A 27,121-nucleotide genomic window follows, 5' to 3' on the forward strand; every position below is an offset into this window, starting at 1 on the left:
GGTCGGCAGGAAAAATGGTCCAACGAACCGTTCGGTTCAAAAATGCGTACCGAAGACCGAACCGAAAGCCTCGTACGGAACGGTTCAATACGAATATGTGTATCGTTACACCCCTAGTTGAGAATCATTGAAAAATGTGGTTATATGCAAGCAATGTATATTATGAGAAAATGAAACCGTTTTTTGACCTTTGATGCATATAAACCTGTTGTAGGAGACCTCCAAAACACAATTAGAAGACTTTATATTAGCATAATGGGGGCACTTTAATTTGCGAATGATCAGAAGTCATACAAACATTACACAAAAATACCTTTTTTCTAATGCATATTTATTGTTTTGCATTCAACAACAAAATAATGCCCAAACAGTAAATTATGAATTTATAAAACAGATGTTTGATTTAAAAAATCATGTTAATAATTGTATTTGCTTCACTTACAACATATATACTAAATTACGTGCTTGCTGCAAAATTACTAAGGAATGGCTCTCGATCAATTCCTCCTGTGGTCCGTCTTAAAAGAACGTCCTGTAATAAGAGTGACAGAAAATATAAAAATAAGATTAGTCTGATATTTAAAAGAGGGTTCCCTTTCGAGAGAACATTGGCGCTGTGTCATGGTGTTGACGCAATGGGAACGCCTTCAGAGTAAGTCATGTGTAGTACAGGCCAAAACAATGCCCTAGGACAAAGTAAGGAGAGGCAATCAATTCTATAAATAACACCTGCGCAAGAGCGTCACCAGCTTCTTGTCTTCAGAAGCCGCTTGTCAGTCACTGTGTGTGCAAAAACGTTTGTCTGTCTTTCTTTAGAACAGGAGTTAAAAAAAAAAAAACGATGTCAAAGTTTAGGAGATGTGTTTCGCTGTGCCCCCGTTACATTCTTGGGGACGATGGACACGGAGCATGCTCTTTGTTTGGGAACGGAGCACGCTCAATGAACTCTTGGGTGAGCTGATTATGTGCACTGTGAGCATTTTATTATGAGAAAGCACAGCTCCTGCCTCGCCCTCTTTGATGATCTGGGGAATTTTATTTCTACACCTCATTGGTGGGGTCCCGCGGCTGCCGAGGCATCGAGTCGACTTTTCTCATGGGGTTCTCAGATGGAGCTCTTAGACGAGCCTGAGACAGGCACCGCCCTTTCTCTCGCTCTATCGACGGACTCCGCGGGTCCCGTTCTGGATATGGAAGCTCACTCTGCGATTTCTTCCTCTCCAGACGAGGACCCGCTCTCTTGGGGGTCCAGCTTTGAGGAGTTGGACATTGAGGGTGGTTATGTGTAGAGTGCAACTGGCGGGCAGTCTTTATTGTCCTCTAGATCATATAAGGAGCTGCTAGAGGTCGTCACTTGTGTGGTGGCTAAATTAAATCTCAAGTGGCCAGACAAAAAAAGGGAAGTGCCTTGTAGTAAGCTAGATGAGCGGCAGTCCGTCCCAGCTAATCAAACGTAACATTTCCTTCTTTACCGATCTTCATTCTGAAATCTCTAAGTTATGAAAAGCCCCATATTCCTTGTGTGTTCATAACCCAACAACGTTGGAGTCATTGCCTATTGCCATTTCTCTCCATCCTCCAGCTCCTCTGGGACTGGATGCCATGGTACAGACGTGGCTAAGGCTGCGTCCGTATGCCTTTTTTTCCGATCATTCTGCTCCAGGGAATCCTGGCAAGGGCCCGTCAGGAGGGGCTCCACTTAGTATTGGTAGCCCCGTCCTGGCTGGCCCGAGTCCTGTTTGCGGACCTTGTGTCTCTCCTGGAAGGCTCACCTTGGGAGATTCCGACCAGAAGGGACCTTCTGTCCCAGGCTCGGGGGACAATCTTTCACCCCGATGGAGATTTGGAAATTGTGGGTCTGGCCCCTGAGGGGTACCAGCTCATTGATTATGGTCTCTCTACTGAAGTTAGCAATGCCATTCTCAATGATAGGGCTCCTTCTACCAGAAAGCTGTATGCTCTTAAATGGTGTTTATTATTATCATGGTGTCGGCGAGACCATCTTAACCCAGTTTACTGCCCAGTCGGTTCAGTACTGGAGGTCCTTCAGGAGCGTCTGTCAGCTGGACTGACCCCAACAACTCTTAAGGCTTGCCACAACCAGATCAAGGGGGTTTCAGTGGGTAAACATGTCTTGGTGTCCCATTTCCTGCGTGGTGCCAGATGGCTGAGGCCAATCTGCAGACAACGGGTTCCGTCATGGGATCTTTCTGTGGTACTTGAAAGGGTTGTCTAATGCTCCCTTCGAATGCCTGGAGTCAGCCTCTGTGAAGCTTTTTACTCTTAAGTTGGCCTTTCTTATTGCTATCACCTCTCTGAAGAGGATAAGAGACCTGCAGGCTTTGTCAGTCACCTCCTCCTGCCTGGACTTTGCTTCTGGACTGGTCAAGGTGATTTTGCACCCCAGGCCGTAATACATCCCTAAGGTGCCCTTTTTACCGTCTCATTGTGTTGCTATTCAGCCCTTCTCTTCTCTCACCATTTAAAACTCAGGAGAAAGAGAGGCGTAAAAAGTTATGTCCAGTCAAGCTAGTGGCATTAATCTGATCAACTTGTCTGCTTTGGAGGGCGCAACTGAGGTTTAGCTGCTTCCAAATAGACGATATCTCTGGGTTTTAAATATGGTCAGTCTGGCCTGAGGCATGCGGGGTGGCTTCGCCTCTAGGAGTCAGGGCCCATTCTACTCAAAGTGTTGCTGCTTCTAAGGCATTAGCAAGAGGTGCGTCTTTGAGGGATGTTTGTGCTGCGGTTCAGTCCTTCCTGTACTACAGTGCTTGTGCAACTTTCCACAACCTGTATGCAGGCATCCTCTCAGTTTGGCTTTGGCCCCTGGCCCTTCAATCGCTAATATTGCGGTGCCCCCTCCCCCCCAGAACACAATTTCATCGCCCCTGCCCCAGCGGAGGTCTGTGCACACCGCTATTCTCTGGTGCATGGGGTGTTGCCGGTATAGAATTTGGCTCTAACGCAGCTGTGTCCCATTCTTCAACCAGCCACCCTTCGTAGTGCATGAAGGGTAATATGGTTGTGAAATGAATGGGGCTTGCTTCACATCACTTTTTCATCGGTTCCCTGGCTAGTACAAGGAGTATGAAGTCGATATTGATGTGCCTCCCTGGTGGCACAAGTAACGGATCTAGAGGAAGAGATTGTGCTTTCATGCTATCACGTTCCACTCTTTCATCTGGCATCCTCCAGTGAACTGCATATAGAGGCAGTTTCAGTTTCCTTTATGTCTTATGGACAGGAGGAGGAAAAATGGGCAATCATGCTGCTTGCGCCCCACGTCTCTCTCTCTCTGTCTATTAATCCCAGCGCTCTGAATTTAGAGATGGTTGCTATATATTTCTTCTACATCATAGGCTGTGATGAGTGTGGATGATGGGCAATAACATAACTTGCATCCAATACATCACTGGCCGCCATTCCCCCACTGGTGCCGGAAGTGTGAGGTGTTAGCTATTTAAACCCTCTGTGATCACATGTCAGTAGGTTAGACGGGACAGGAATAGTGGGCAATACAGCTTCAGTGTCCCACTTACTTTTCTGTAACCTTCTATGGCATGGAGCTTGGAGAAGCATTAAAAATGCTTCTCGTTGAATCATATTCATATTGGAAATAACATTATGGCACTTGGCAAAGGGAAGGGGCAGTTTGAGCCACCTCCTAGTTGGAGGCTGCATAAGAACATTTCTTTATATGGATGGGCAGTACAGCAAGGGGATTGAGCTTTTGAGGATTGAGGAGTCTCACTCCTTCATTTGTCACCCCTCAAGTCTATACATGGAGGTGATAGTGTGGACACAGTGAGGGACTATGTTAACACTCTTTCCTAAAGGTTTGCGAGGAGTATCGAAACAGAGCATAAAAGTGGACTTTATCGCAGTTAGCGATCCGCTCTTTATCATTCGCTGGAACTGTTGTGATGGACATCCATCAGCAGATATGAGCTACTTGGTAGGGAGTGGTATGAGAGTGCTGTGGCGCTCCACTCTCTCAGTTAGCCCCTCTGATTCACAGTGGAAGTAATAGTTAGACGGTTGTATGTCGACTAGTTCCCTAGGAGACCCAATTTTGGTTAGCCATGTTCCTTGGTAGAGCAGGCAGTTCAGAGAACAGTGTTCTCTCCTGAGGCCTTTCTTGGTCCTTAGGACGCAATGCATAATACTTGCTCCCTCTGGGACTAATGGCCGAGGGTCTAGGTGGCAGTCCTCTAGTCTGCCCTGCCTTATTGGTGGCAGACGCAGTGAGCCTGCAATCTTCCTAGTCAGTTCTACCCCTGGGTCATATAGATCAGGTAATTGGGGTGGTATTGAGCTGCGGACATTGATTTAGGCTGATAGTTCTTGGTTATTAGGTGTGCTGTATAGCAATCTTTAGTGACAGCTTAACTCACTGGTGATTTCACAACACAGTGAGCAGGCATTTGGGGAGTATGGCATGGTGGGTATTTTTTATTACCATAGCGTCAACTCCATGACTCAGTGTCTCGTTCCCCTTTTGAGGGAACTGGGGTTACCTACCTAATGTAACGTTTTATATCTCACATCCACACAAGGGGTGAAGAAAAAAGGTTGCACTCTTAGCAAGGAAAAGGAATTTTACAGCAAAGACTATATATGCTATATATGAAACTGACATATAAAAATTACAAAGAATGTCACTGCATTGATTCACAGAATGTGCAAAAAGACATGGTGGAAAAAAGTCAAAAGACACAATTGCTATCTGCTGCAACCAGCGGACCATTACTGGTAGTGCAAATATAAATGCCTTTGTGGCAAGGCGGGCGTGGTAAAGCGAATTCTGCAGCGGGGGAACAAATGCGGAGAAGAGCGGTGATAAGGAAGTCAATTGAATGATGACTAACAATTCTAGTGTTTGGCGGAGAGACGGATCTAAGCATGCACCTGGGACGGGGAGAGAGAGACTTATCCAGCACAGACTATTTTGAAGTGTTTTTGATGTTGCTCGGCTGCCACGAGGAAGGGCCGAGTGGGTCCAGTGCAACAGCCCAGCATCGCTGAACCAGGCCATCCAACTGGCTGAAGATCATCTGGTTACATGCCCCGGGGTCGGGAAGCCCCTCATTAACCTCTCTCTCTCAAACCCCTCTCCCTCTCTTCCTTCTCACTCTCATCCTGTCCCCGTTCCCGGGTCGCGCCCCTCCAGTGGTTCTACCGCATGAAGGATACCAACGTGTGGTCCACAGGCCGGTGGCACAGATGGCTGTAGCCAACTTCCTCTCTAAAAGTGGGAGGCAGGGGATATTTTGGAGTGTTTGTTTTGATGTGCGAGGCAGTGTGCCCGACTCAAGTGATTTTCTTTCTTTTGTTTCTTTATTTGTGATAAAATAAAGACTTGGTTTGCTCGCCACTCAGACTTCTATACGTCATTTTTATCTTTGAACGGTTTACAGCCTTCAAGTACAAATATTATACACATCCATACATTCTTGACTCCCTAGTTTGCTCCTAGTGAACCAATGGCAGTATCTTTTCATAATTCCACATGCAGTAGTGCTGTAGACATTTATAGTAACATGCAGTAGCAAAAGGACAGATCAAAGTTGCAATAATCAATGCATGAGTCATGACATGTAACAGTCCCTTTGAACAACATCAATCAGAACGACTGCACAGCCTTGTGAACAACAGTTCACAACTATTGTATATTGCATTAATGAATAATTATCACAACCAATCCCCAAATGAAAACATCTGGTTTAGTTTCCTAATTGACAAAGAAAAGAGATTGTCACATGTACATGATGCACACTGCAGAATGGTATGGGTGGATTTGATGGGGGTGGGGGGGTTACCACTGGGCTATTGGCCGATCAGGTTGGGGGATGGGGGGGTCCTCATCTGAAGGACGTAGCCCTGTCTGTACACAGGAGCACTGCCTTGGAAAACCTTTTTCTTTGCAGTGGGTCTGACTGATGCTGCTTTAGGGCTGAAGACATACAGCAGATGACAGCTTCACCACTGAGAGCCATTTACCAAACTGATTGCTTTTTTCATTGGGCACAATTGAAATAGACCACATAAAGCATAATACTATAATTGAGTGAAATTAATTTAGAGGGCACTGGAGCTGTCATTGTATTATGAGGAAGAATGCAACTATACGTACACTTCATCTTCATATTCCTTCGGAGGAGATACCGCAATGACCAGGTCAATCCAGTCCTGCACACAAATACACAGAAAAATGCCAAGCACATTCACATGAACAAAAGTATGGAAGTCATATAAATTCTAGCACACAATAAAAGACATTTTATACACAATAAAAGAGATTTTTTTTCCTCCTACACGTTTCATTTGCATTAATGAAATGAGTTAACTGAATAACATTAGCCTACTTAAATCCCCACTGTCTTGATGTTTGACAAGCACATTCAAGCATCAATTTTATTGATACATTCTGCTTTACTTCTGCTCCAACCCTTCATCTATATTAAATGATGTTTGCTGAAAAAAATCATTACAGCAACAGACCATGTGCACTTTCTTGTGATTTGTGTCTCCCAGAAAAAATAAGTAAATAAAAAAAAAAACTTTTACAATAGCATAGGTTGTTGTTTTAACCTACTAGTAATATCTAAAAAATAATTCATAGCTACAACCTTACTATTTCTATAACAAATGTTGAGGGAAATCTATGTAATTCTGCAGAATTGGTTTAAATGCAGCATTATGTGATGTCAAAATTACCGTAATTACTATAATGGGCTCTATGCACGGCGGTATTTCCGGTGAAGGTCTAAGGATGCTGGATTACTTCCGCCGATCGTAGAGTCCAATGCTATACCGAGAATTTATATTGGTTTTTATACTCTATTGCTATACTAAAGAAACGTTAGTCACAAAAACAGACAAAACAGACACTCCTCATTTTGTCTATGCTTCTGTGTTTATTATATTAAATAAACATAACTATATATAAAATGACATCTAAACGTATTAAAGTTTCGTTTCAAAGACGAGAGGACAGTACATTTTGAAGACTCTGCCATAATCCCGTTTTCCTCGGTTTTCCTCCGCTTTAAATCTCCCCAACCGGAAACGCACGAGCATCCTTGCGTCAAACGCGGAAGTTATGCGTGCATATAGCCCACTGTGCAATGAAACCTTTGAGATTCCACATTGTGCTATTCACATCATTGTACTCTGAAATTATTTATTTCTAGGGTAGTGCTAATTATAAGATCCAGTTTTGTTGATGACAGTAAAATGCATAAATCACTATATTCATTCAAACCAATCTCACTAAACAATTTTATCTATTACATTTTAAGTCATATGCAAATGTAAGATTTTTTAGAAAAATAAACTAAGCATGAAGGTCCACCCGTAAACCAAACCCAGATCGTATGAAAACGTGAATCAGATTTTACGAATTCATTTGAATTGTATCACCTTACCAATGTAAACACGCCAAAATGTTAAATAGTTACGAATTGCTACAAGAGTGTGTTGATTCATCTGTAAAATCTTCAAGAACAAGGAAACTGCACAAGGACTAGAATAAAATTACATTTGAGACCGATGCAATATGGAAAGCAATATCGAATTTGTAAAAATATTCAAAAACGCAAGAGGGTGGGAAATGTGTTGAATTTGATGAAGGACGGGTGGTCAAATTCTGAGTGAATTTAACTTAGAGGTGTTATTGAAAAAGTTGTATTTAAGGGTGTGTTCACACTTGGTTTGATTAAAATGAACTCTGGTGTGGTTGCTCTGTTAGTGCGGTTCATTTGAATAATTCTGAACATCCGAACCCTGGTGCATATCAAACAAGAGGACCAAGACCCACATTTTCATGGGGTCTCGGTCCACTTCCAAATAAATTCCGGTGAGGTTTGACTGAAATATCGACTCATCACAATTTATAAGCTATTCATGAGTTTTCAGCTGGTAAAAATACCATCATATGTACGCACACAGTGAGCATGTTTAGCCCAGCACACAGCATTGTTTTGGATTTCCGGTGAGTTAGGTTTAAAAATAACAGTGTGAAAGCTAAGCAAACCAGGACTAAATTAATTATTTCCTTTTTTGTTCCAGACCAAAAAAAAACAGGACAACTGAACTACAAGTGTGAAAGCCCTAAATATGCGTGAATGCAAACCATTTGGCTCCAATTGAGCTGCATTGTCTTCTTAACCCCAGGACAATCTCTTCAGACAGATGAACTGATCTTAAGGGATTGGCTGTTTTATTGTAATGAGTGCCGTACCCCTCCACTGTTCCAGGCCTGAGCCATTGAGGTCTGTCCTTCAGCTAGAGTCACATCAGTGAGGATCTTCCCATTCACAGCCATGATCTCATCACCGGACACGACCCCACCTGAGATAACATGAGCAAAACCATAGAGAATTAACAGTAATATATTGAAAACACTAAGCAGGTAATTTTGAAACAAAACTAAATGTTTTATTAAGTCAATATAATCAATATCACAAATGACTGAGAAATAAACTAGACTTTTGCATGATCATCATTAGTTTTCAGAGTGCAGTTGCTAGGGTGTTTGTTAAAGCCTGAAGTCAAAAGAACAAACCCCAAAATCTCTAAATCTTGGAAACACGTTCTTTTTGTATGACTTACCATGTTTATCTGCTGCACCTCCGTCGTAGATAGATGACACCACAATCTTTCCCAATGGGGAGTCAATTCCTCCCTCTATGGCCAGATCAAGCTTTCCTTCCTGAAGAATGTGAATAGAATAAAAACAATCTCCCAATTCTTAGTTTACATTTTACAGATATTGCTCACATTTCTGTTTTTTTCCCCCTTAATTACCTTCTTAATTCTCAAAAGTCGCACATCTCTGCCAGATAGCTGCTCAGCCGTGAACTGTTAAAACATACACAGTTAGAGCTAAGATGGTAAAAGTAATATTCCATAGAGAAACGCTCAGGGAGTGTGGCATATCTGTGTTATAAGATATAAAAATGGCAAAAGGGTACAGATAGAACTGTTAATGTAATGGGTTACAGTACCATGGAATATGGATCAAAATCATCCACGTATTTCTGAAATCCCTGCAAAACAAATGGGAAAAACTGACAGTATAGTATAATCTGTAAAAATGTGTGGTTCGTTCTAAGGACATAATGTAAGCTAAAAACAAATTAGTGCTCATTGATTTCCAAGAAAAGACAAATGAACACTATATATCTGGATAATTGTCACCTCTAATCCAATCAATGGGAGGTTGTGTTTAGTCTTCCAGATCAGTGGCTTAGTAGTTTGCCATGACCACTAAATCAATCTATAAAAAGCATCTGATCTTAAAAAGTGAACTCTGTATTTCTTCATTTAAAGTCATTTAAACACAAAAGCTAATAGCATATTTTGAATATATTTAAAATAGTGTACAATCATATGAGATAAACATATCATTAGTCTAAAAATCTGTTTAATTCTACATGGTTGCTTCATAGTGGCCGCTATTTTGAGATCACATGACCAGCTTAATGCTACTCACTTTATTTTTGTAACCTCCATTTTGCAGGCCATTTTCGCTATCAGAGTGAATTTAATCATGGATGAATGTGTATTTATATGATGAAATTGGTAACCGAAAATACTTGCTTATGTGCAATGCCACATCCACACCTATAGGTGTCAGTATAAATTCCAAGACAATTATCATATCAGCCAGCATTGCGAACAAAATTTGTGCACATTTAAACAAAAATCTGTTGCTTACTTTGCTTATTGTGTTCATATTTGTTAATGCATAAAGTTAATGCATGAACAGGTTTGATTTGACTAACTTTCTTTTTAAATACAAACCTAAACAATATAAAAAGCCAATAAATCAAACATGATATAACATAATACATTAAACAGTATAACACACTGCATAATATACTACAGTACCATACTGCATGCACATTTTAATACTGAGAAAGGATGAATTTGTTTTGTTGGATCCATTGGTAGCTTTCTAGTTGGATAGTGTCAATAGACAATCATCTGCAAAGATAGTTACAATAAAAAGGGTCTCTGACAACCACAACACACTTAAAACTGAACCAACAAAATGGAAACAAACAGACCTCTGGTGATGCTCTTCCTCATAAAAAAAAATGGCATCTATGAAAACACACACATAGATGCCATTCGTTGCATATTCACTCTAATATTATATAAACTTCAGTTTGGTTCTACCATTCGTGCAGTGCAAATGAGATCCACTCAGAGGCTGCTTTCACAGCAAACAAGATGGAGGTATGATTGCATGGAAATATATGGGTGTGACTGTAGCAGAATTCTGAGATATTTGAGTTAATCCAGCAGTTCAGTGTCATGGAAAGGTGAAAATGTAATGTCTTAACTGAAAAAAGTGTAATATTGCAATCATACTTCTGATGTCCTTGAGTATTTTAAGAGATATTCATAACATGCATGTTTAAACTCAAGAAATGCAGTAGACAGCATCAAATCTACACTTCCACAAACAAACCAAAAATCAGACCTTAAAGGGGTCATATAATGTATTTTCATATCATTTAATCCTCCAAAACAGACTAAAAAATGGTTTTGCTGCTGTGCCTTTAAGACTTCTATGTAGACACCCATATATAAATAAACAACAGCACTTTTGGTTCAATCACACACAATTTTTTTGTTTTTACAGCAGGTATCCCTTATGATATGACCCCTTTAATTATTGTCAAGGAAACAAAAAGTTTTAAATCAGTTCAGATGGATACATTGTGCCAATATCCCCAGGGAAATATTGTTAGAAATGTAGTATATACTTCACATGCAGAGATGTCTACACACAGACAGCAGAGACTTCACTCAAGGGCCAGTGTGTTTTGAGAGAGAGAGAGAGAGAGAGAGAGAGAGAGAGAGAGAGAGAGAGAGAGAGAGAGAGAGAGAGGGGGGGGGGGGGGGGGGGTTGGGGGGGGGGGGGGGTGTAACGCAAAGTAATGATGACAGTTACTTGTGGTTTTTTGCTGGATTTAAAGGACATGTTGTACGTGACCATCCGTTTGAGCATCTCTGGGGGCTGAAACAAACATAATTGTGACTGACTCTTAAAAACACCTCAAAATAACACATTAAATGCTTGCACCATCTCATTACGTGCCATATAATGTTCACCTCAGCATGGCAAATAGACCTATTAACTAGTATGAATTCAGGCATCTGTGAGATTTACAACGACACTGACTGCGTGACTGAACTGATAATCCATTATATAAGGATGGATGCAGGGATGGTGATGCTACAAGGTACTGGATCATTTGAGAGAAATGGCACCTGATTCTTTAGACACGAGGGAACAAGATAGAAAATTAGGCGTATGCATTATAGCAAACACCTTTAACAATAATAAAGAAAGACTAAGACTGAATACTACCTCAAGACAGCAAGGTATTGTCCTCTCTTGACCTTCTTGCTACCCTCCTAAAATAACCACAGAATTGGCAAGCACCCATTCACTTAAATTAAAGAGGCACAAGAACAGGGCAAAGAGATTAAGTTCCTTTGTGATCTGATAAAACAGGACTGAGGGTCTGATGGAGGACAGCATGTCTAGGTTTGTCATATTGATCAATCAAAAACATTTTAATTCAGATAATCTATCTCATTGTGCACGCAAATGGAAGAAGCATCTCTCTTTTAACCTCTCCCCTTCTGTCCTTCTCTTTCTGCCTTCCTAATCAGTGCAATCAGTAAAAGCTGCATCTACCTGGTCCTCCTCGAGTTTGAAAGCTCAAATTATAATCAGAGTCAAATAGCAATTGGTGCAACAATCAAACCAATGAGTCAAAGTCATAAAGATCCAGTAGCTTAGGCCTGCATCACCAGCACCATCATCCTCCTCCTCATCATCATCGCACGTACACACACGGGTTCTCCCTGTCTTACCATAGTCTCAGAGCGGAGCGTGGGTCTGTGTGAGGTCTGACTTGGTAGCATGACAGGTTTGGACATGACAGGGTTCATCTGTCTCCGCTGGTTTGGGGGGCTGGGGGCTATTTGCTATGCAGAGGTTAGCAGTAAGGGACACAAACTTAAGGTCAGGGCGTGATATACCTTCAAGAGTTAAGCACACAACATTAATATTGTAGGAACGTTTCATTAAGGACATACAAAGACTTTATCTTTTTAGTAATAATTATGTTTTTGGGAAATGGCTTTTTAAATTTTGTTACTTTACAAATAAAAAAGAGGTGTGCATATTTATAATACAGTGCAAAGAGTTACGGTTTAAAAAAATGTGGCAACTATATTCGTTTCGAAATGGTGTTGAAATATTAAGAGCAGGAAAACAGAGTAATCTATTGAAACATCTAAGGACAGAGAACTGTTGTTAAACTTTTCCCGCTGAAAAAGAGAAGCTGGTTTGCATTTAGCTTGCATTACATTTGTTAGACAAGGGTGGCAAGTCTTATATGTGCTAAAAATGGAGCGGAAGGCCCAGTGCAGCATGTATCATTTACAAACTAAGGACTCACCAGTGGATTATTAGAGGTGGATATCCTGCTAGCATGAGATGTGTTTCTCATCACCTGGACCACAAGGATAAGGTTTTTAACAGTCCAACAAAAATAGAAATCACAGGTACTGCAAAGTCGTCAAACCAAACAACATGCCTTATCACCACAAATTATGATATGTATCCTAACAAACATCTTCAATAATAAATTAAAAACGGGTATTCACATCTGCAAAACAACAAACTCAAGGCATGCATGTATGTATGACATAATTGGTGGGTAAAAAAACAAAAAAAAAACAATGAATTTTGATTCTAAGTTTAAATTTAAGTTTAAGTCTAAATTGTTTGGGGTGACCTATAACCATGTTCAGCTTGCTGCCAGTTCCACACACACACACACACACAAAAAAACAAGTATCTTAATTTCCAAAACGATTGGAAAAGCCAACAGAATTACCACTGCTGTCACATGTTTCATTGAATTGGATTTACTTCTCAATGGGTTTTCGCTCAGTGTTGCAGATGCAACATTGGCGCCACTTCAGTGAAGATAGCAATACTATGTATCATGGAATCAATTTGGAATCAAATTGGAATGAATTGCAATGCGACTAAAAATTCCCACTCCTATATGACATACATAATCAACTCTCACACTGCTAAAAATGTTAACTATGCTAACCGTCAAGTTGCGGTCGAACTTCGGGCTGGGTGGGCGTGAGAGATCACTGGGGATGCTGGAGTAGAAGCCCCCTCTCTGCCGGTAACCATTGTCCCCAAACCTGCTCCCTTGTTCGGATAAGCTTGGGGAGTGAGGATAGTTGGATGTCCCTGCATGGTACTTGTCCTCCATGTGCATGGGTGGAGGGGGTGGCGGAGGAGGAGGCGGTGGTGGTGGAGGAGGAGGTGGTGGGGGAGGGGGAGGTGGCTGAGATGAGGACAGACCCCTGGAAGAGAATAGTGGGGAAGAAGGGGGTTGCCGGCTTTGACCCATTGAGGAAGAGGGTACCCAAGTGGCTGGTGGGGAAGGTGGGCGTTGAGGGGATGGTCTGGAACTTGGTTGCATTTGGTGCTGTGTTCTTGGAGATGGAGGGCGATAGTTGGATGTCTGGTAAAGTCGGGGTGAGGGTGGAGGGCGTGGTAAGGGAGGTGGAGCTTGGTTGGATGTTGGTGGAGTTGGGGCTAGTCTTTTCAAAGGCTGCCTTAGACTTTGGTCCACATCATCTAAGTTTATGTCATCAAGGTCAGTAGTGGCCAATGTCAAGCCTCCAGGAAACCTCCGCCTGGTGGGACCAGTCGATGCAGGAGAACGGGTTGGAGACATCTAGAGGTACACTTTAATTGCTTAGAACTCTGAACTGACAAACTATGGACTAGAAGACCAACACATATTATGATACTTGTGTGAAACTTGATAGACTTTACCTCTGGGGACTCATTTTCAACTGAGGAGATTTGCTCTAGTCTGGTTTGACAGAGCCTTTCCACCCAATGCTGCACCTTTTCCGACTCTTCCAGATCTTCCCTCTCAGTTTCTGACACCTAGTTGAATTAGTAAAGCCACACCCAAAGATGGAGACTTTGATATACTAATGAGAATGTGGTGGACTGCCATTGGCAAGGGTACAATAGTGCAGTTACCTGCTAAATTTAATTTAGTCTCTGTTCAAATGGGTACATTTGACCAATCAATGAGAGCCAGAGGGCCAAAGGCCAAGAAGACAGAATCATTTACACACATTATACTGGGACAACAATTTAAGTCAGCAAACCCTACTGTAACCTCACTAGAACAAGTCTGATACCTCTTGCAGAAGTCTGCTGATTTTCATCTGCTTCTCTCGCTCAAGTACTTCTTCCTTCTCCTTGGCAAGTTTCAGCTCAAACTCCATCTCTTTCTTGTTCTTTTTCTCAGCTGGAAGAGTGTCAGTCTTGGACATCTTCTTCTTCTTTTTGGTCTCTTTTCCTTTCTAAATATCCAAAGTGATTTGAGAACACCTGGTGGACTTTTCACCAATGTCAACCAAACTATCATGCAAACCATAACTTCAGACATATCTCCGAGATGAACAACATATTCCATAGTTCTAGGACACCAAAACAGCACAACAAGCTTGCAGCACACAATGTACCTTTTTGAGTGTAGGCAACTTTCCTTCGTAACGGTAAAACCAACCGAACGCTAAGATAGCAAGAATGATACATTAGTTTCATGCAAAAACTCTGCAGATTCATTCATCCAAAAGCTACCAAAAGATCCAACCAAACAAGACGAGTATAGTCTACATGCGGTTGAAGTGTCTTAAAAAAGGGGAAGTTTGTCAAAGAATGTTGTCTATGATGCTATATATGAATACTTCACTTACTTCTTCGCTCTCTTCTTCATAGGACTCAGCAGCTGATGGAACCAGGAAATGACAGACACGGCACAACAGAAAGGCAAATAGATAGAAAGACAAAGAGCACACAAAGAGAGATGATGCATCCAACATAAATGCACATCCGTTCATGCAGAGGAGGAAGGAGTAATGGTGCATTATGTGTACCGTTTTAGACACGGTAACATACTTGTTTATTATTAAGAAAATAGTGTAGTTTTACAGAGGGCATTCAAAGTTCATGCACTGGAGAAGTTTTATCATATATAGTGTTGTCAACTTACTGGAGGTTTTGGGTTTGGGTGAAGGTGTGAGGCGTGTGGGTGGTTGGGGCGAGGGCGAAGGGGAGGGGGAACGAGATTTGGATTTTTCCTTGGAGCCCCAATCTTCTTCCCACTCTTTGTGGTGCTTACTTTCCGATGCTTCAATTCTGACACACACACACGACACATACATTAAATGGACATCTATTCAGACAAGCCTGCTAAATCATTTCTGAGTTGATTTATATTTGTTATGAACATCAACACAAATGTCAAGAAGTTGACCCCTTTTGCAGTAAACATTACATTTTATTTGTCACATTTCTTTATTTGTCGTATTCATCATGTATATAATTTGAACACATTTTACTGGACAAAAAAACATTGGTTGTGAAAATTAGAAGTCACTTAGGACATACGGAACAGAATGTACTTCCATCTCTCATAATATAGCTTTCATCAACATCGATTTTGCTCTACTCTGACATCTGAGGTCTGTTTTCTTTGAAGATATTTTTGGCTTGGCATCATTGTACAAGTGTTACCTCTCCATCTCTTTGCGATGGCGTTGTTCTTCCTCTGCAGTCTTCTGTGATATCTCCATCTTTCTCCTGCAAAATATTGCATATATAAAACAATAAAATTGATAATAACTATTTTATATAGTTATATGTCTTTAAAGTAAAGACAATTTTTCAGCAGTGGTAATGATTCATCAGATTCATTACTGACAACATGTAGAGACAAAAAAAACAGATAAAGAATGATTATTATGGCATTTAATAAATTTAAGTACAAGTGAATATTTATTTTTCTTTTAACCACAAGAGAACAGTACCTAAAATGTTTATAATAAAGATACAGTTAAAGAAAAACGGCATAAATGTATTAAAAAGTAGAATTTAACTGCATTTAGTTAAGAATTTTGCTGTATCGTTAACATTTGGGTTTTGTTGCGCAAATGTTTCATAGGTTCTTCGATGTTCTTGTACATTGTAATGTCTAGAATCCTAATTGTTTTATATGAGAATTTGAGCTAATATAAAGGTTTACACATGACAGTCTGTGATTTGAATCAAAATTTGACCAAATCTTAATTCTGCTGTAGCTATTTGACACGTATGCTGGTAGAATCTGGGTATGTGGCATGATGCTGAATGTGGTCTATATAAGTAAACTTATGTCACAAAATGATGTTATCTCGAGTTATATCCTGGTAGAGCCATCCAAATGTTATTTTACAGGCGTTTGCATGTAAAAGAATACAGTGTGAATAGGTAGTGTGGTGTAGTGTTCAATTGTGTGTGTTTTCACTGACTGGCGCTCTTTCTCCTGCTGTTCTTTGACGATTTTGTTGGTCTCTAATGCCACCCTCTTCTGATGCATTAGCTCCTGTCTTTCCAGCTCACGTCGAGCTTCAGCCGCCAGCCGCTCCTCATCCGTCATAAACAGCTCCCTTCCCTGAAACATACAGTAGACAAATCAGCACTTTTGCAGAAATACACGCACAAATACAATCCACTATATAGTGTACAGGTCGCATGCTTGAAGCAAAAGATGTTATATGTTACAGTAAGCCTATATGTCAAGCATAATTCACATAACATTTACCAACTAAAATACCAGTTAAATAAAAAAGACAAATGCACCAATAAATAACATTGATGTTGGTTATCAGCATAATACAGACAACATCTCCACAATGCATTACCATTGTCCACCGCTGTCAATTACAACAGCTTTATACTAGGCAAATGGCTTTCTTTACCACACAGCTGAGAGAGATAGAAGCCTTGCAGCGAGTATTCGAGATGTATTAGCGGGCTTTCAGTGAACTTACAGCTCCAGTGAGGACAGTAATAGTTAGACTCCTGCTGCTCTTTAACACTCGCACTGCCTGAAAACACACACATTAGCCGACATGGTTACCAGTTTAAATACGCAGAGAGGTTCTTAATTAAAGGGATGGTTCACCCAAAAATGAAAATGATGTCATTAATGACTCACCCTCATGTCGTTCCAAGCCCGTAAGACCTCCGTTCATCTTCAGAACACAGTTTAAGATATTTTAGATTTAGTCCGAGAGTTTTCTGTCCCTCCATTGAAAATGTATGTACGGTATACTGTCCTTGTCCAGAAAGGAAATACAGACATCATCAAAGTAGTCCATGTGACATCAGTGGGTTAGTTAGAATGGTTTGAAGCATCGAAAATACATTTTGGTCCAAAAATAACAAAAACTACGACTTTATTCAGCATTGTATTGTCTACCGGTTCTGTTGTGGATCCACGTTCAGTGACGCTGCTGACGTATTATCTGGTGCGAAAGAGCTTCGTTCACAGTCACAATCTTCGCAAACATGTCTAAGGATTTCGACACAGAGGAAGTCTTGCATTTTTTTGCCCAGCCATATTTATTTGAACCCGAATACACGGACACACCAGATAATACGTCAGCAGCGTCACTGAACGTGGATCCACAACAGAACCGGAAGACAATACAATGCTGAATAAAGTCGTAGTTTTTGTTATTTTTGGACCAAAATGTATTTTCGATGCTTCAAAACATTCTAACTAACCCACTGATGTCACATGGACTACTTTGATGATGTCTTTATTTCCTTTCTGGACAAGGACAGTATACCGTACATACATTTTCAATGGGGGGACAGAAAACTCTCGGACTAAATCTAAAATATCTTAAACTGTGTTCCGAAGATGAACGGAGGTCTTACGGGCTTGGAACGACATGAGGGTGAGTCATTAATGACATCATTTTCATTTTTGGGTGAACTAACCCTTTAATTGGTTGACTTTTCAGCAAGCTCCTACTTACCTCTTGATGACTCAGGTTGGTGAATTCCACCCCATTGACCTCCACAATCTGGTCGCCAATCTACAAGCCACACAAACACACACACGTGTGTTACTGCAGTTGAATCAAACAGCAATGCTCAATTAATGCAGTTTAATCTAGGAATGAAATGAAATGACCTGTAAGCCCACTTCAGCAGAGAGTGAACCCGGCTTCACATTGCTCACGTAGATGCCTGGTTTCTGTGTTGGTCCACTCGATATGCTACAACAGAGAGAATTTCTTTGTCACAAGGTGCATTACATTTATAATAAGTTCATTATGACAATATGCATCATTAAACCTTAAAAGTTTTTGTAAATTATTTTCAGTGTAATTCAACTGGCAGAATCAGTTCAGTTTCTTCCTTACCTGATTCCCATGCCTTTAGTTCCCACCAAACTAAGGAATACTTTTTTTTCCTTGATCTCTTTTCCTCCAATTGAAGTCAAGCCAGCAATACTGGTCTTCCTCTCCTGGTAGGGAACAGTCAGAAAAAACATCAGGCTTTTATGAGCCATATAGTATGATATAGGAGAATATGAAGCTTTTCCTTGAGGATGAAAAAACTAATCTGAGCAAAAATATGCTGGGATTTGGTGCTCTTTCTGATATTTATAAGGCCAATTTATAGACAGTTGTCACTCTATATCTCCCAATAATATGTCTTAGCAAGAAGATATTTAGTTTTATGTTTAAACCCGTGTAGTTTTTTTCTGTGGTTTTATATCAAATCATATAACAATGCAAAACAATGATGATTGAGAGACGAACAAATAAACGTTACTCAAAAGCATCATATTTGATATCACAATTTACCAAGAATGATGTATGGGTAATCAAATAAACCAAAGTTGCTTCAGTCCAGTAAGTGTTCATTTTGAAATATTACTAAAAATATAAACATTATGCTTATGTTTACTTTATAAAATGTCGCATTTAACAGCAAAAAGACACGTTTAACATGAACTGAAGGGGGGCGTTTTTAGAATGATACTAAAAGGCCCTTTACTTGCTAAAAAACTAAACAATTAATCAGACGACAAAAGGCATGTATAAGATTATGTATAACAGGTTTTCCGGAAACTTTTGATTTAGAGGCTTTGGACATTTGCGTATCAAATATGATACAGCTTTATAGTGTTAAAATATGGAGAAGGAAAATCTTACCCCTGACTCAGACACAAACTGATCCACAAACTGCCACTTCAGAGGCTCATCAGTGGAGCTGATTAGGACAATAATATTATAACAATATTATTATTATTTTTTAAAAGACAAATGAAAGTTACTCTAATTAAAGTGATTGATCACACCAAATTACCTCTTGAGAGGAATCATTCCCACATCTGTAAATAGAGTGTCACAATGGGAATAATCAAAAACACGTCAATAAATAGATAAAAATAGTCAATAAATAATATTTAGCTAGTGGCAATCCCAATAATGAACTCTTCTGAAGGAAGACACTGTTTCCTAATGAATTGCTCAACTGTTACATCAATCACAATTAAACTGTGAGCGAATCACTGTAACTGACAGCTAAATCAATGTATTAACCCCAGCAAAATAAGATGCCATAAATGTGTATATAGAAATGAAACTTACGGCGGACTTTCAGAGAGACAGTCTTCTTGGTCTTGATAAGGTTAATAACCTCCTCGTGAATGCAGGAGGAGATGGAGTAGCCATTGATGCGCACAATCTCATCGCCGACCTGAAGACGACACAGCAAACCACATTAATATTACTTTAAAAATGTTAATATAATCCTTTTAATTACACCAGAATAGTTTAATATTTCAAGTCCCTAAGTCATTATGACTAATTTCAAGTCATAACAAAGGTAGTTCTTTGCACTATAAACACATGGTCTGCCATTTATCTACAGGACAAACATTGGTCATGGAGATTATAGAGGACAATAACTGTGTTTGGGACAGGAGCACTTTAAGAAGGCTGGTTGCTCCCTCTAGTGGAGAGAAGGTGCACTGATCATGTTTGGCATGTCTTTTGTGCAGCCTATGTAAAATACACACATCTATTTGAAAGTTTAACATTTTTTGTTGTCAGATATTTAATATAAGGCAAGAGAGTGTCTGCTTAGGGCCCAAATATATTCAACATGCTCATATATATATATAAAAGTATGCTGTATAAAAGTTATAAAAGCAGCCACATAGCCAGGCATCGAGTATTTTCTGGATTTTCGTACTTGCAGGCCGACATTTCCTGCTTGTCCATCTTTGACTATCTGTGATATGAAGAGCCCAGAGCCGAACTCCAGCCCCCCTCGAACACTCAAACCCAGACCCTCGGGGTGTGTGCGGTCCAGGCGGACTTCCTTCAACTTCCTGCTCATAACACAAGTGGACAAAATAGTGGCATCTAAAATCAGTAAAAGTGAAATTTAGTGAAATGTATTACAATAATATTGTAATTATAAAGGAAAACGTTGTCAAGACACATTTTAATGACTTAAAGCATTGCCTGAAAATTTTAAAATAAAATTTTTAGAAATAAATCTTTATTTATAAAAATCCCCCCAAATTAAAACCAATACCAAATACCAAAATGACTTAAACCAATATAATATATAAAATATTGTATATTAAGTAATAATAATAATATATGAGGGTAAACACCTTTATTAATATTAATAATTATATTGTAATATTTATTTACATAATAAAAATAATAAAGTTTGTATTTGTGTATATATGAATATACACACATACACTTTTTGACACACCTGCCAAAGGCCGGTGACTTAAGAAAATGTATTTTTTTCTTTTCTTTTTTTTTATAAAAATGTTACTCGGCAAAGCCGATTTTTACTTGCATTGCGAGTGTTAATTTTAGGCCCTGCACATACAGTATGTGTGTGTGTGTGTGTGTGTGTGTGTGTGTGTGTGTGTGTTGTTTAGGGGTGTAAATAAATAAATAAAATGATTTTAAAATTATATAAATGAGGATTTTATTTCCCCCAAAATACCTAAATCAATACCACAATAAAAAGATACATGTTTTTAAGTATATGATATAATGTAATATAATACTTTTATTCTCTTTCCTCTGAGAGAGGCACAGCAAGAGGAAACAGAATCCCGTTCATTGTGGTCGTATTAGCGCTGTGCATCAGACACGGCTGAATAAGCTTCTTCTCTCTGTGCTCATAACCACGTCTGACCGAGCATGAGGGAAAACAATGATTCTCTTTGGAGACGAGAGCAGTGGCTGTCACTCTACCTCCTCCTCTGATTTCCAATGCACTCATTCTCTCTGTCTTTATTCATGCAGAGAAAGATGTCCACACTGCACAGAAGCGTCGCACCCTATCAGCCCTCTTTTTAACCCGTCATCATTCTCTATATTCCTGGTTTCCTCTCTCACCTGGATCTCTTGGGCGTGAGCTGGTCGTACCGCACCTGGTGCTTCAGAGGAATCAGGGGTCGGATGGCATCGAACAGAGGAAGGCGTTTGGGCTCGTTTATCACCAGTTTCAGGTCACCGACCAGGACAGGCAGGTCCATGGATCTAAAGGGCAGAGCAGAGTCATTTAAACAGGACCTGATTGAGAACATGCACACAGGAAAGCTAATTTTGTTAGTGCTCAATATATGGATTATATATATATTGATACTCGAATCATTATTCAATCTTTTGCATCAAGTCAAACATAAAGCACTTGTTCATGGAGTAAGGTTAGGTTTAAAGTTAATCAGAAATTGCAAAAATAATGACTGTTGTCATACATGTTTCCCCCCCACCCTCCAAAAAAAATTTTTTTTTAATTAAATTACATGAATTAAATGCAATTTAAATATTATTTTCATTTCAATTAAACTCTTTTACCACCAGTTCCCATTACTGTATTGCAAAATGCAGCCTCATTCTCATTACTCTATCATTAAAGAAAATATATAAATGGAGTTTAATATATTAAATTTAAACTATCTATACATCATGATAGCATTTATTAATCTGCCTTTGAAACATTATTCGTTTAAATCTTTAAAAAAGCTTTGTAAAATTGTATGTTTTCCTTTTATATCCTGGCATAGAAACCTATATTAAAAACATTCTGATTTGTTGCTTGTTGAGGAAAATGACACTTTATACCCACATAAAATCAGCTTATGAATTTAGAGGCAGCTGAATCATTGATATTTCACTCCTGACTCAGATATCAGAGACAAAGGGGGCGTCAGAGAATGGCTGCGCTTGAAAGCAGCGAGAACAGTGGAAATGATCTGATCCAAGTTACTTTTCCATCGGATTAAGCCTCTTATTTCTGTCCAGCGGAGCAATGACGTGTTGATTTACACACTAGATCACAAATAAACACCTAAGGGAATATATTCAGCATTTCCTATTATTGCACACAGATAAACAGACACTGAATACGTTTGTCCTTTTGAATGTGCAGATTGCCAGCACCTCTGATGGAAAATTACATTATTTATCAGCTTCCAAAGCTTTCCGGACACAATGCTGCAGCAGAGATGTTTGTGTGTCATTTACATTTACTTTATTGAGGAATTATGTAATATCTGTAAACTGCGGTAAAAGAAAAACATGTTAATTTGACGTTTTCTGTGCAACATTCACTGTTGTCAATGCTATGCGGTTGCTAGATGGATTGTTCAAATCCCTAACCTTAAATCTGAGCAACAGTAATAACTAGGATTGAACCTGCAACCCTTATGTCAGCACCCAGGGTCCTTTAATATTACGCATCCAAAAAATGGGTAAAAAAAACAAAACTTACTGATGATACATGCGGAGAACATCATAGAGATAGTCCTTCTCTGCTTCATTATCGACTAGCAACTCCACCTGCACAACACAAACACACAAACCTCTGATCAGATCATCATTAATCATCAGAAAACCAATCGCATGCACATCTTTTACCTGGTGGTGGCTAATCTGCTGGAGAAAAGTTTTGAGGAAGCGTTTTGGCCAGTCAATGATGTAACACATCTCTCTCTCACTGAGTGAGAGACTGAGACGGAAGGTCGGCGATGGAGAGAGGTCGTGGGAGAGAAAGAGAAAGAGGAGGTGGACGAACTATTGTGTGTCTGTAAGTTAGGCCTCTCTCAGATTGGTTGCGTCTCGTGTTATTTATGCTTGAATGGTTTAGGTGGGCCTTTTTTCCTGTACTGTGAGTATCATTAGTTCAGATCTGCTCCACTGGACCTGTTAATGTTCCTGGGCTCAGATAAAGAGGTTTATCATGCTAGCAGTGTCACCTTACATTAGTGCGCCGCTGCGTTATTGTTATCATAGGAATGCTAATGAAGTTCATCCAATGTGAGCTCGGCATGTTAAATGGAAATGCCAAACTTCTTTATTTAAAAATAATTAATAAACACGCAGATGAATGGGTTATTTGAAAGAATGAATGAATGAACTAAATAATTAAAAGGAGTGAACAAATGAACAAACAATCAAACAAATACAGAAATAAATACATACAAGAAGTGAATGAATGAACGAACGAATGAATGAATGAAACGACTGAAGGAGTGAAAAAATGAACAAACAAACAAATAAATAAACAAATAGTCAAGTCAAGTCAAGTCAAATATATTTATATAGCGCTTTTCACAATACAGATTGTATCAAAGCTGCTTCACAGTATCAATCAAAACAACTTAACAGTGTTTGTTTATTACTGGAAAAATACATCCAAGTTTGGTAGAGCTGATCAGTGGTATGATGGGTCATTTAATTTGAATATCCCCAACTGAGCAAGCCAAAAGCAACAGTGGCAAGGAACCGAACAACTCCATCAAGTGACCCGATGGTGTCCTAAAACTCCATCAGATGACCCAATGGAGAAAAAAAAAACCTTGGGAGAACCCAGGCTCAGTCAGGGCCAGTTCTCCTCTGGCGTTTATGAAGTAGAGGCCGAATTTACAGTAACTGTAAGATAAAAAATGTATATGAATGCCTGGCTAAATAGATGCGTCTTTAGTCTAGTTTTAAACTGGGAAAGCGAGTCTGAGCAACGAACAATATCAGGAAGGCTATTCCAGAGCTTCGGAGCTAAATGTGAAAATGCTCTCCCTCCTTTGGTGGATCTGGATATCCTAGGAATGACCAGAAGCCTCGAATTTAGTGATCTTAAAGAGCGCGATGGATTATAGGGCGATAGAAGATCCGTTAAATAGACTGGAGCTAAACCATTTAGAGCTTTATAAGTCAAAAGCAATACCTTGTAATTAATACGGAACTTTATAGGTAACCAATGAAGTGATGATAGAATCGGTGTTATATGATCATATTTTCTTGATCTAGTAAGAACTCTAGCGGCTGCATTTTGGACTAACTGTAGCTTGTTTATTGAAGATGCAGGACAACCAGCTAATAAAGCATTACAGTAATTTAGTCTCGAGGTCATGAATGCATGAACTAACTTTTCTGCATCAGAGACTGATAGCATACTACGTAGCTTAGCAATGTTTCTAAGGTGGAAAAAGGCTGTTTTTGTAACATATGAAATATGCTTTTCAAAAGACAGGTTGCAGTCTAATGTAACACCCAGGTCATTTACTGTAGCGGATAAAGTAACAGGGCATCCTAATATGTTAAAGTTGTATTGTGAGAGGTTTTGTGGGCGGTTTTTAGAACCGATAAGTATTACCTCTGTCTTGGCTGGATTTAATAAAAGAAAATTACACGTCATCCAATCTTTTATATCTTTAACACAATCTGTCAATTTGGATAATTTAGCGTATTCATCTGGCCGTGATGAAATATATATTTGAGTGTCATCGGCATAACAATGCAAACTAATTCCATGTTTCCTTAGAATATTACCAAGTGGCAGCATATATATTGAGAATAATAAAGGGCCTAACACAGATCCCTGCGGCACTCCATAGTTTGTCGAAGTTATGATCGATTTTTCTCCATTTAAGTAGACGAAATGGTAGCGGTCAGATAAGTATGACCTGAACCAGCTTAATGCTTGTCCTTGAACACCAGTGTAATTTTGTAGCCGATCTAAGAGTATTGAGTGATCTATAGTATCGAACGCAGCACTAAGATCAAGTAAAACTAGTACTGAGATACAGCCTTGGTCCGAAGCTAAAAGTAAATCATTTGTGATTCTAACTAGCGCAGTTTCAGTGCTATGATGTGGCCTGAATCCAGACTGAAACTTTTCATAGATGTGGTTTTCTTGCAAGAAAGAGCCGAGTTGAGCGGACGACTTTTTCTAATAAGCGGGTTATATAAAAGAATGAATGAATGAATGAATGAATGAATTAATTAATTAATTAATTAATGAATAAAAGGAGTGAAAAAATGAACAAGCAAACAAATAAATAAACACATAAGCGTGTTATGTAAATTAAAGAATGAATGAATAAATGATCATATGAAAAAATGACTAAATGAACGAATAAAAGGTGTGAAAAAATGAACAAACAAACAAATAAATAAACAAATAGGCTGTTTATATAAATGAATGAAGGACTGAATGGTTATATGAAAGCATGAATAAAATGAAAGAATGAAAAAATGAATGAATAAAATAAATAAATAAAATGAGTGATTAAATGAACAAACATAAATAAATTAATATAAATAAACAATAAATAGAATGAGTGAGTGAAATAACTACCTAACCAACTAACTAACTAAATACATAAAATGTTTGAACGAATGAATGACAAATAAATGGGTGGATGAATAGATAAATGACAAGAACAATACAATTTACATATTCAAATAAGTTAAAAAAAGTTAAACATGAGTGCAGATAAACAGTTCTAATGTTTTTATTTTAATTTAGAATTAATAAATATTACCTATTATTATATGGTTGTTTTAATTATTAAAAGATGTAGCATATTACTCATTATAAATGAACTACATGAACATTGTGGAGAAATAAAAAAGCATATCCACATACAAAAATGATGCATATCCACTAAAATCAATAGCAATATCAGGCCACATGTGATAAAACAGTGACTTTGTGCTCACTGGTTATTGAGGGTGTCATAAACATTGTGACCAGCCCAGATGACAGTCCACCTTTGGACTTTAACATCATAAAAAGCAGATGTCTGTAACCGATTCCAGCTTGATTTCTTATACAGGTTTTGCAAAGTAATTTGAAGGGAGCAATATAACAGATTGTCATAGATTAGAAACCAAAACTAAATGCAAAGATTTTGTGCAGCTTCCCCACCCCCGTCCACAGGCAGAACAATAAATGCAGCAATCATTTCCGCCTGATCACACATTTCTGACACTTCAGCTAATGCTGTGAAAAACTGTCCATTGTGTGCCTCACCGCACGACAGATGCTACACTTCTACACTTACACACACTTCACAGGGGAAGCCTTTGTATGGTGTCTAAAAAAAAAGCATGAGCATGTAAATTGGTAGCCTATCAGAATAGTTAAATCGTAGCAAATTAAAATATTAAAAAGTCTTAACTTTACATTTAGGAGGAAAAAATGTAAATAATACCTGTTGTACAACTATTTCTAAAACACATATAACACCTATCACCTGCTCAGCCAATCAGAACGCGTACATAGGTTGACGTCACTGTGGAGCCTACCTTTCTACCTGTAAATTACACCTTGCTTTACCTGCACCTTTGGCTTACGTAAAGCAATAAAATTGGACGAAATAAGTCATTACGTCGAAATTATTAAACAAGTAAAATGTTTTACATGTTCACTGTAAAAAAAATAAAAACGTCTAAAACATCACAGAGCAGGAAAAACTGGCGTAGGGTGATAGTTGTGGACATCTTTTAGGTCTTGGGTTTGGACAGTTTTACCGATCAAATAACGACGGTTCCTGTGGATACAATAATACTTTCCTTGTCCGAAGCTAGGCGAATATTAATTTGACATACTTTACAAATATTTGATAGTGTAAAAATGAAGTAGGCTATGTGTGCTTCTCCGCCATTCCTGGTCACAGTGGGTAGCGACTAAATAACTAGACCACTAATAACTAATGCTAATAAAAACAGTCAACACATATTTTAAGTTAAACAGTAACCGTTTAAAAGCTCACCTTATGCCGAAATTCTCTCGCCACTTTTCTCTCCATGATGAGCAGCGTGTGTTTTGCTGGTGTTGCTGGCTGTGCTGGCGTCAGTCAGTCAGTGA

At 39.1% G+C, this 27,121-nt stretch overlaps 1 protein-coding gene across 2 annotated transcripts; it reads right to left on the bottom strand.

Annotated features, from left to right (window-relative positions):
- Positions 1-310: 310 nt before the first annotated feature.
- ush1c (Usher syndrome 1C) lies at positions 311-27,121 on the bottom strand. 2 transcript variants are annotated; one of them, XM_056252135.1, is made up of 21 exons: positions 27,027-27,121; positions 22,742-22,809; positions 21,364-21,507; positions 20,186-20,324; positions 19,579-19,687; positions 19,295-19,319; positions 19,141-19,198; positions 18,343-18,446; positions 18,111-18,195; positions 17,953-18,012; positions 16,957-17,013; positions 16,435-16,577; positions 15,662-15,727; positions 15,138-15,283; positions 14,842-14,873; positions 9,012-9,053; positions 8,812-8,865; positions 8,617-8,716; positions 8,246-8,355; positions 6,137-6,192; positions 311-532 (listed from the first exon to the last, which is right to left on the bottom strand). In XM_056252135.1, the coding sequence occupies exons 1-21, from the start codon at positions 27,060-27,062 to the stop codon at positions 520-522; spliced, it is 1,647 nt and encodes a 548-aa protein (XP_056108110.1). In that variant the 5' UTR covers positions 27,063-27,121; the 3' UTR covers positions 311-519. The 2 variants fall into 2 exon arrangements, with proteins under 2 accessions (XP_056108110.1, XP_056108109.1); XM_056252134.1 differs by lacking the exon at positions 311-532 and adding an exon at positions 5,812-5,956.

The sequence above is a fragment of the Rhinichthys klamathensis genome, unplaced genomic scaffold (assembly GCF_029890125.1).
Source record: "Rhinichthys klamathensis goyatoka isolate OS25496 unplaced genomic scaffold, OSU_Roscu_1.1 h1tg000092l_1, whole genome shotgun sequence".
Classification (NCBI taxonomy): domain Eukaryota; kingdom Metazoa; phylum Chordata; class Actinopteri; order Cypriniformes; family Leuciscidae; genus Rhinichthys; species Rhinichthys klamathensis.

Excerpts from the sequence above, each read along its gene's own strand:
- ush1c (XM_056252134.1), bottom strand. The coding sequence starts at position 27,062 with ATGGAGAGAAAAGTGGCGAGAGAATTTCGGCATAAG. Across the intron at positions 18,196-18,342 it reads ACTAAAGGCATGGGAATCAG|CATATCGAGTGGACCAACAC; the intron begins GTAAGGAAGAAA and ends TCTCTGTTGTAG. Across the intron at positions 8,717-8,811 it reads GACTTTTGAGAATTAAGAAG|GAAGGAAAGCTTGATCTGGC; the intron begins GTAATTAAGGGG and ends CACATTCTTCAG.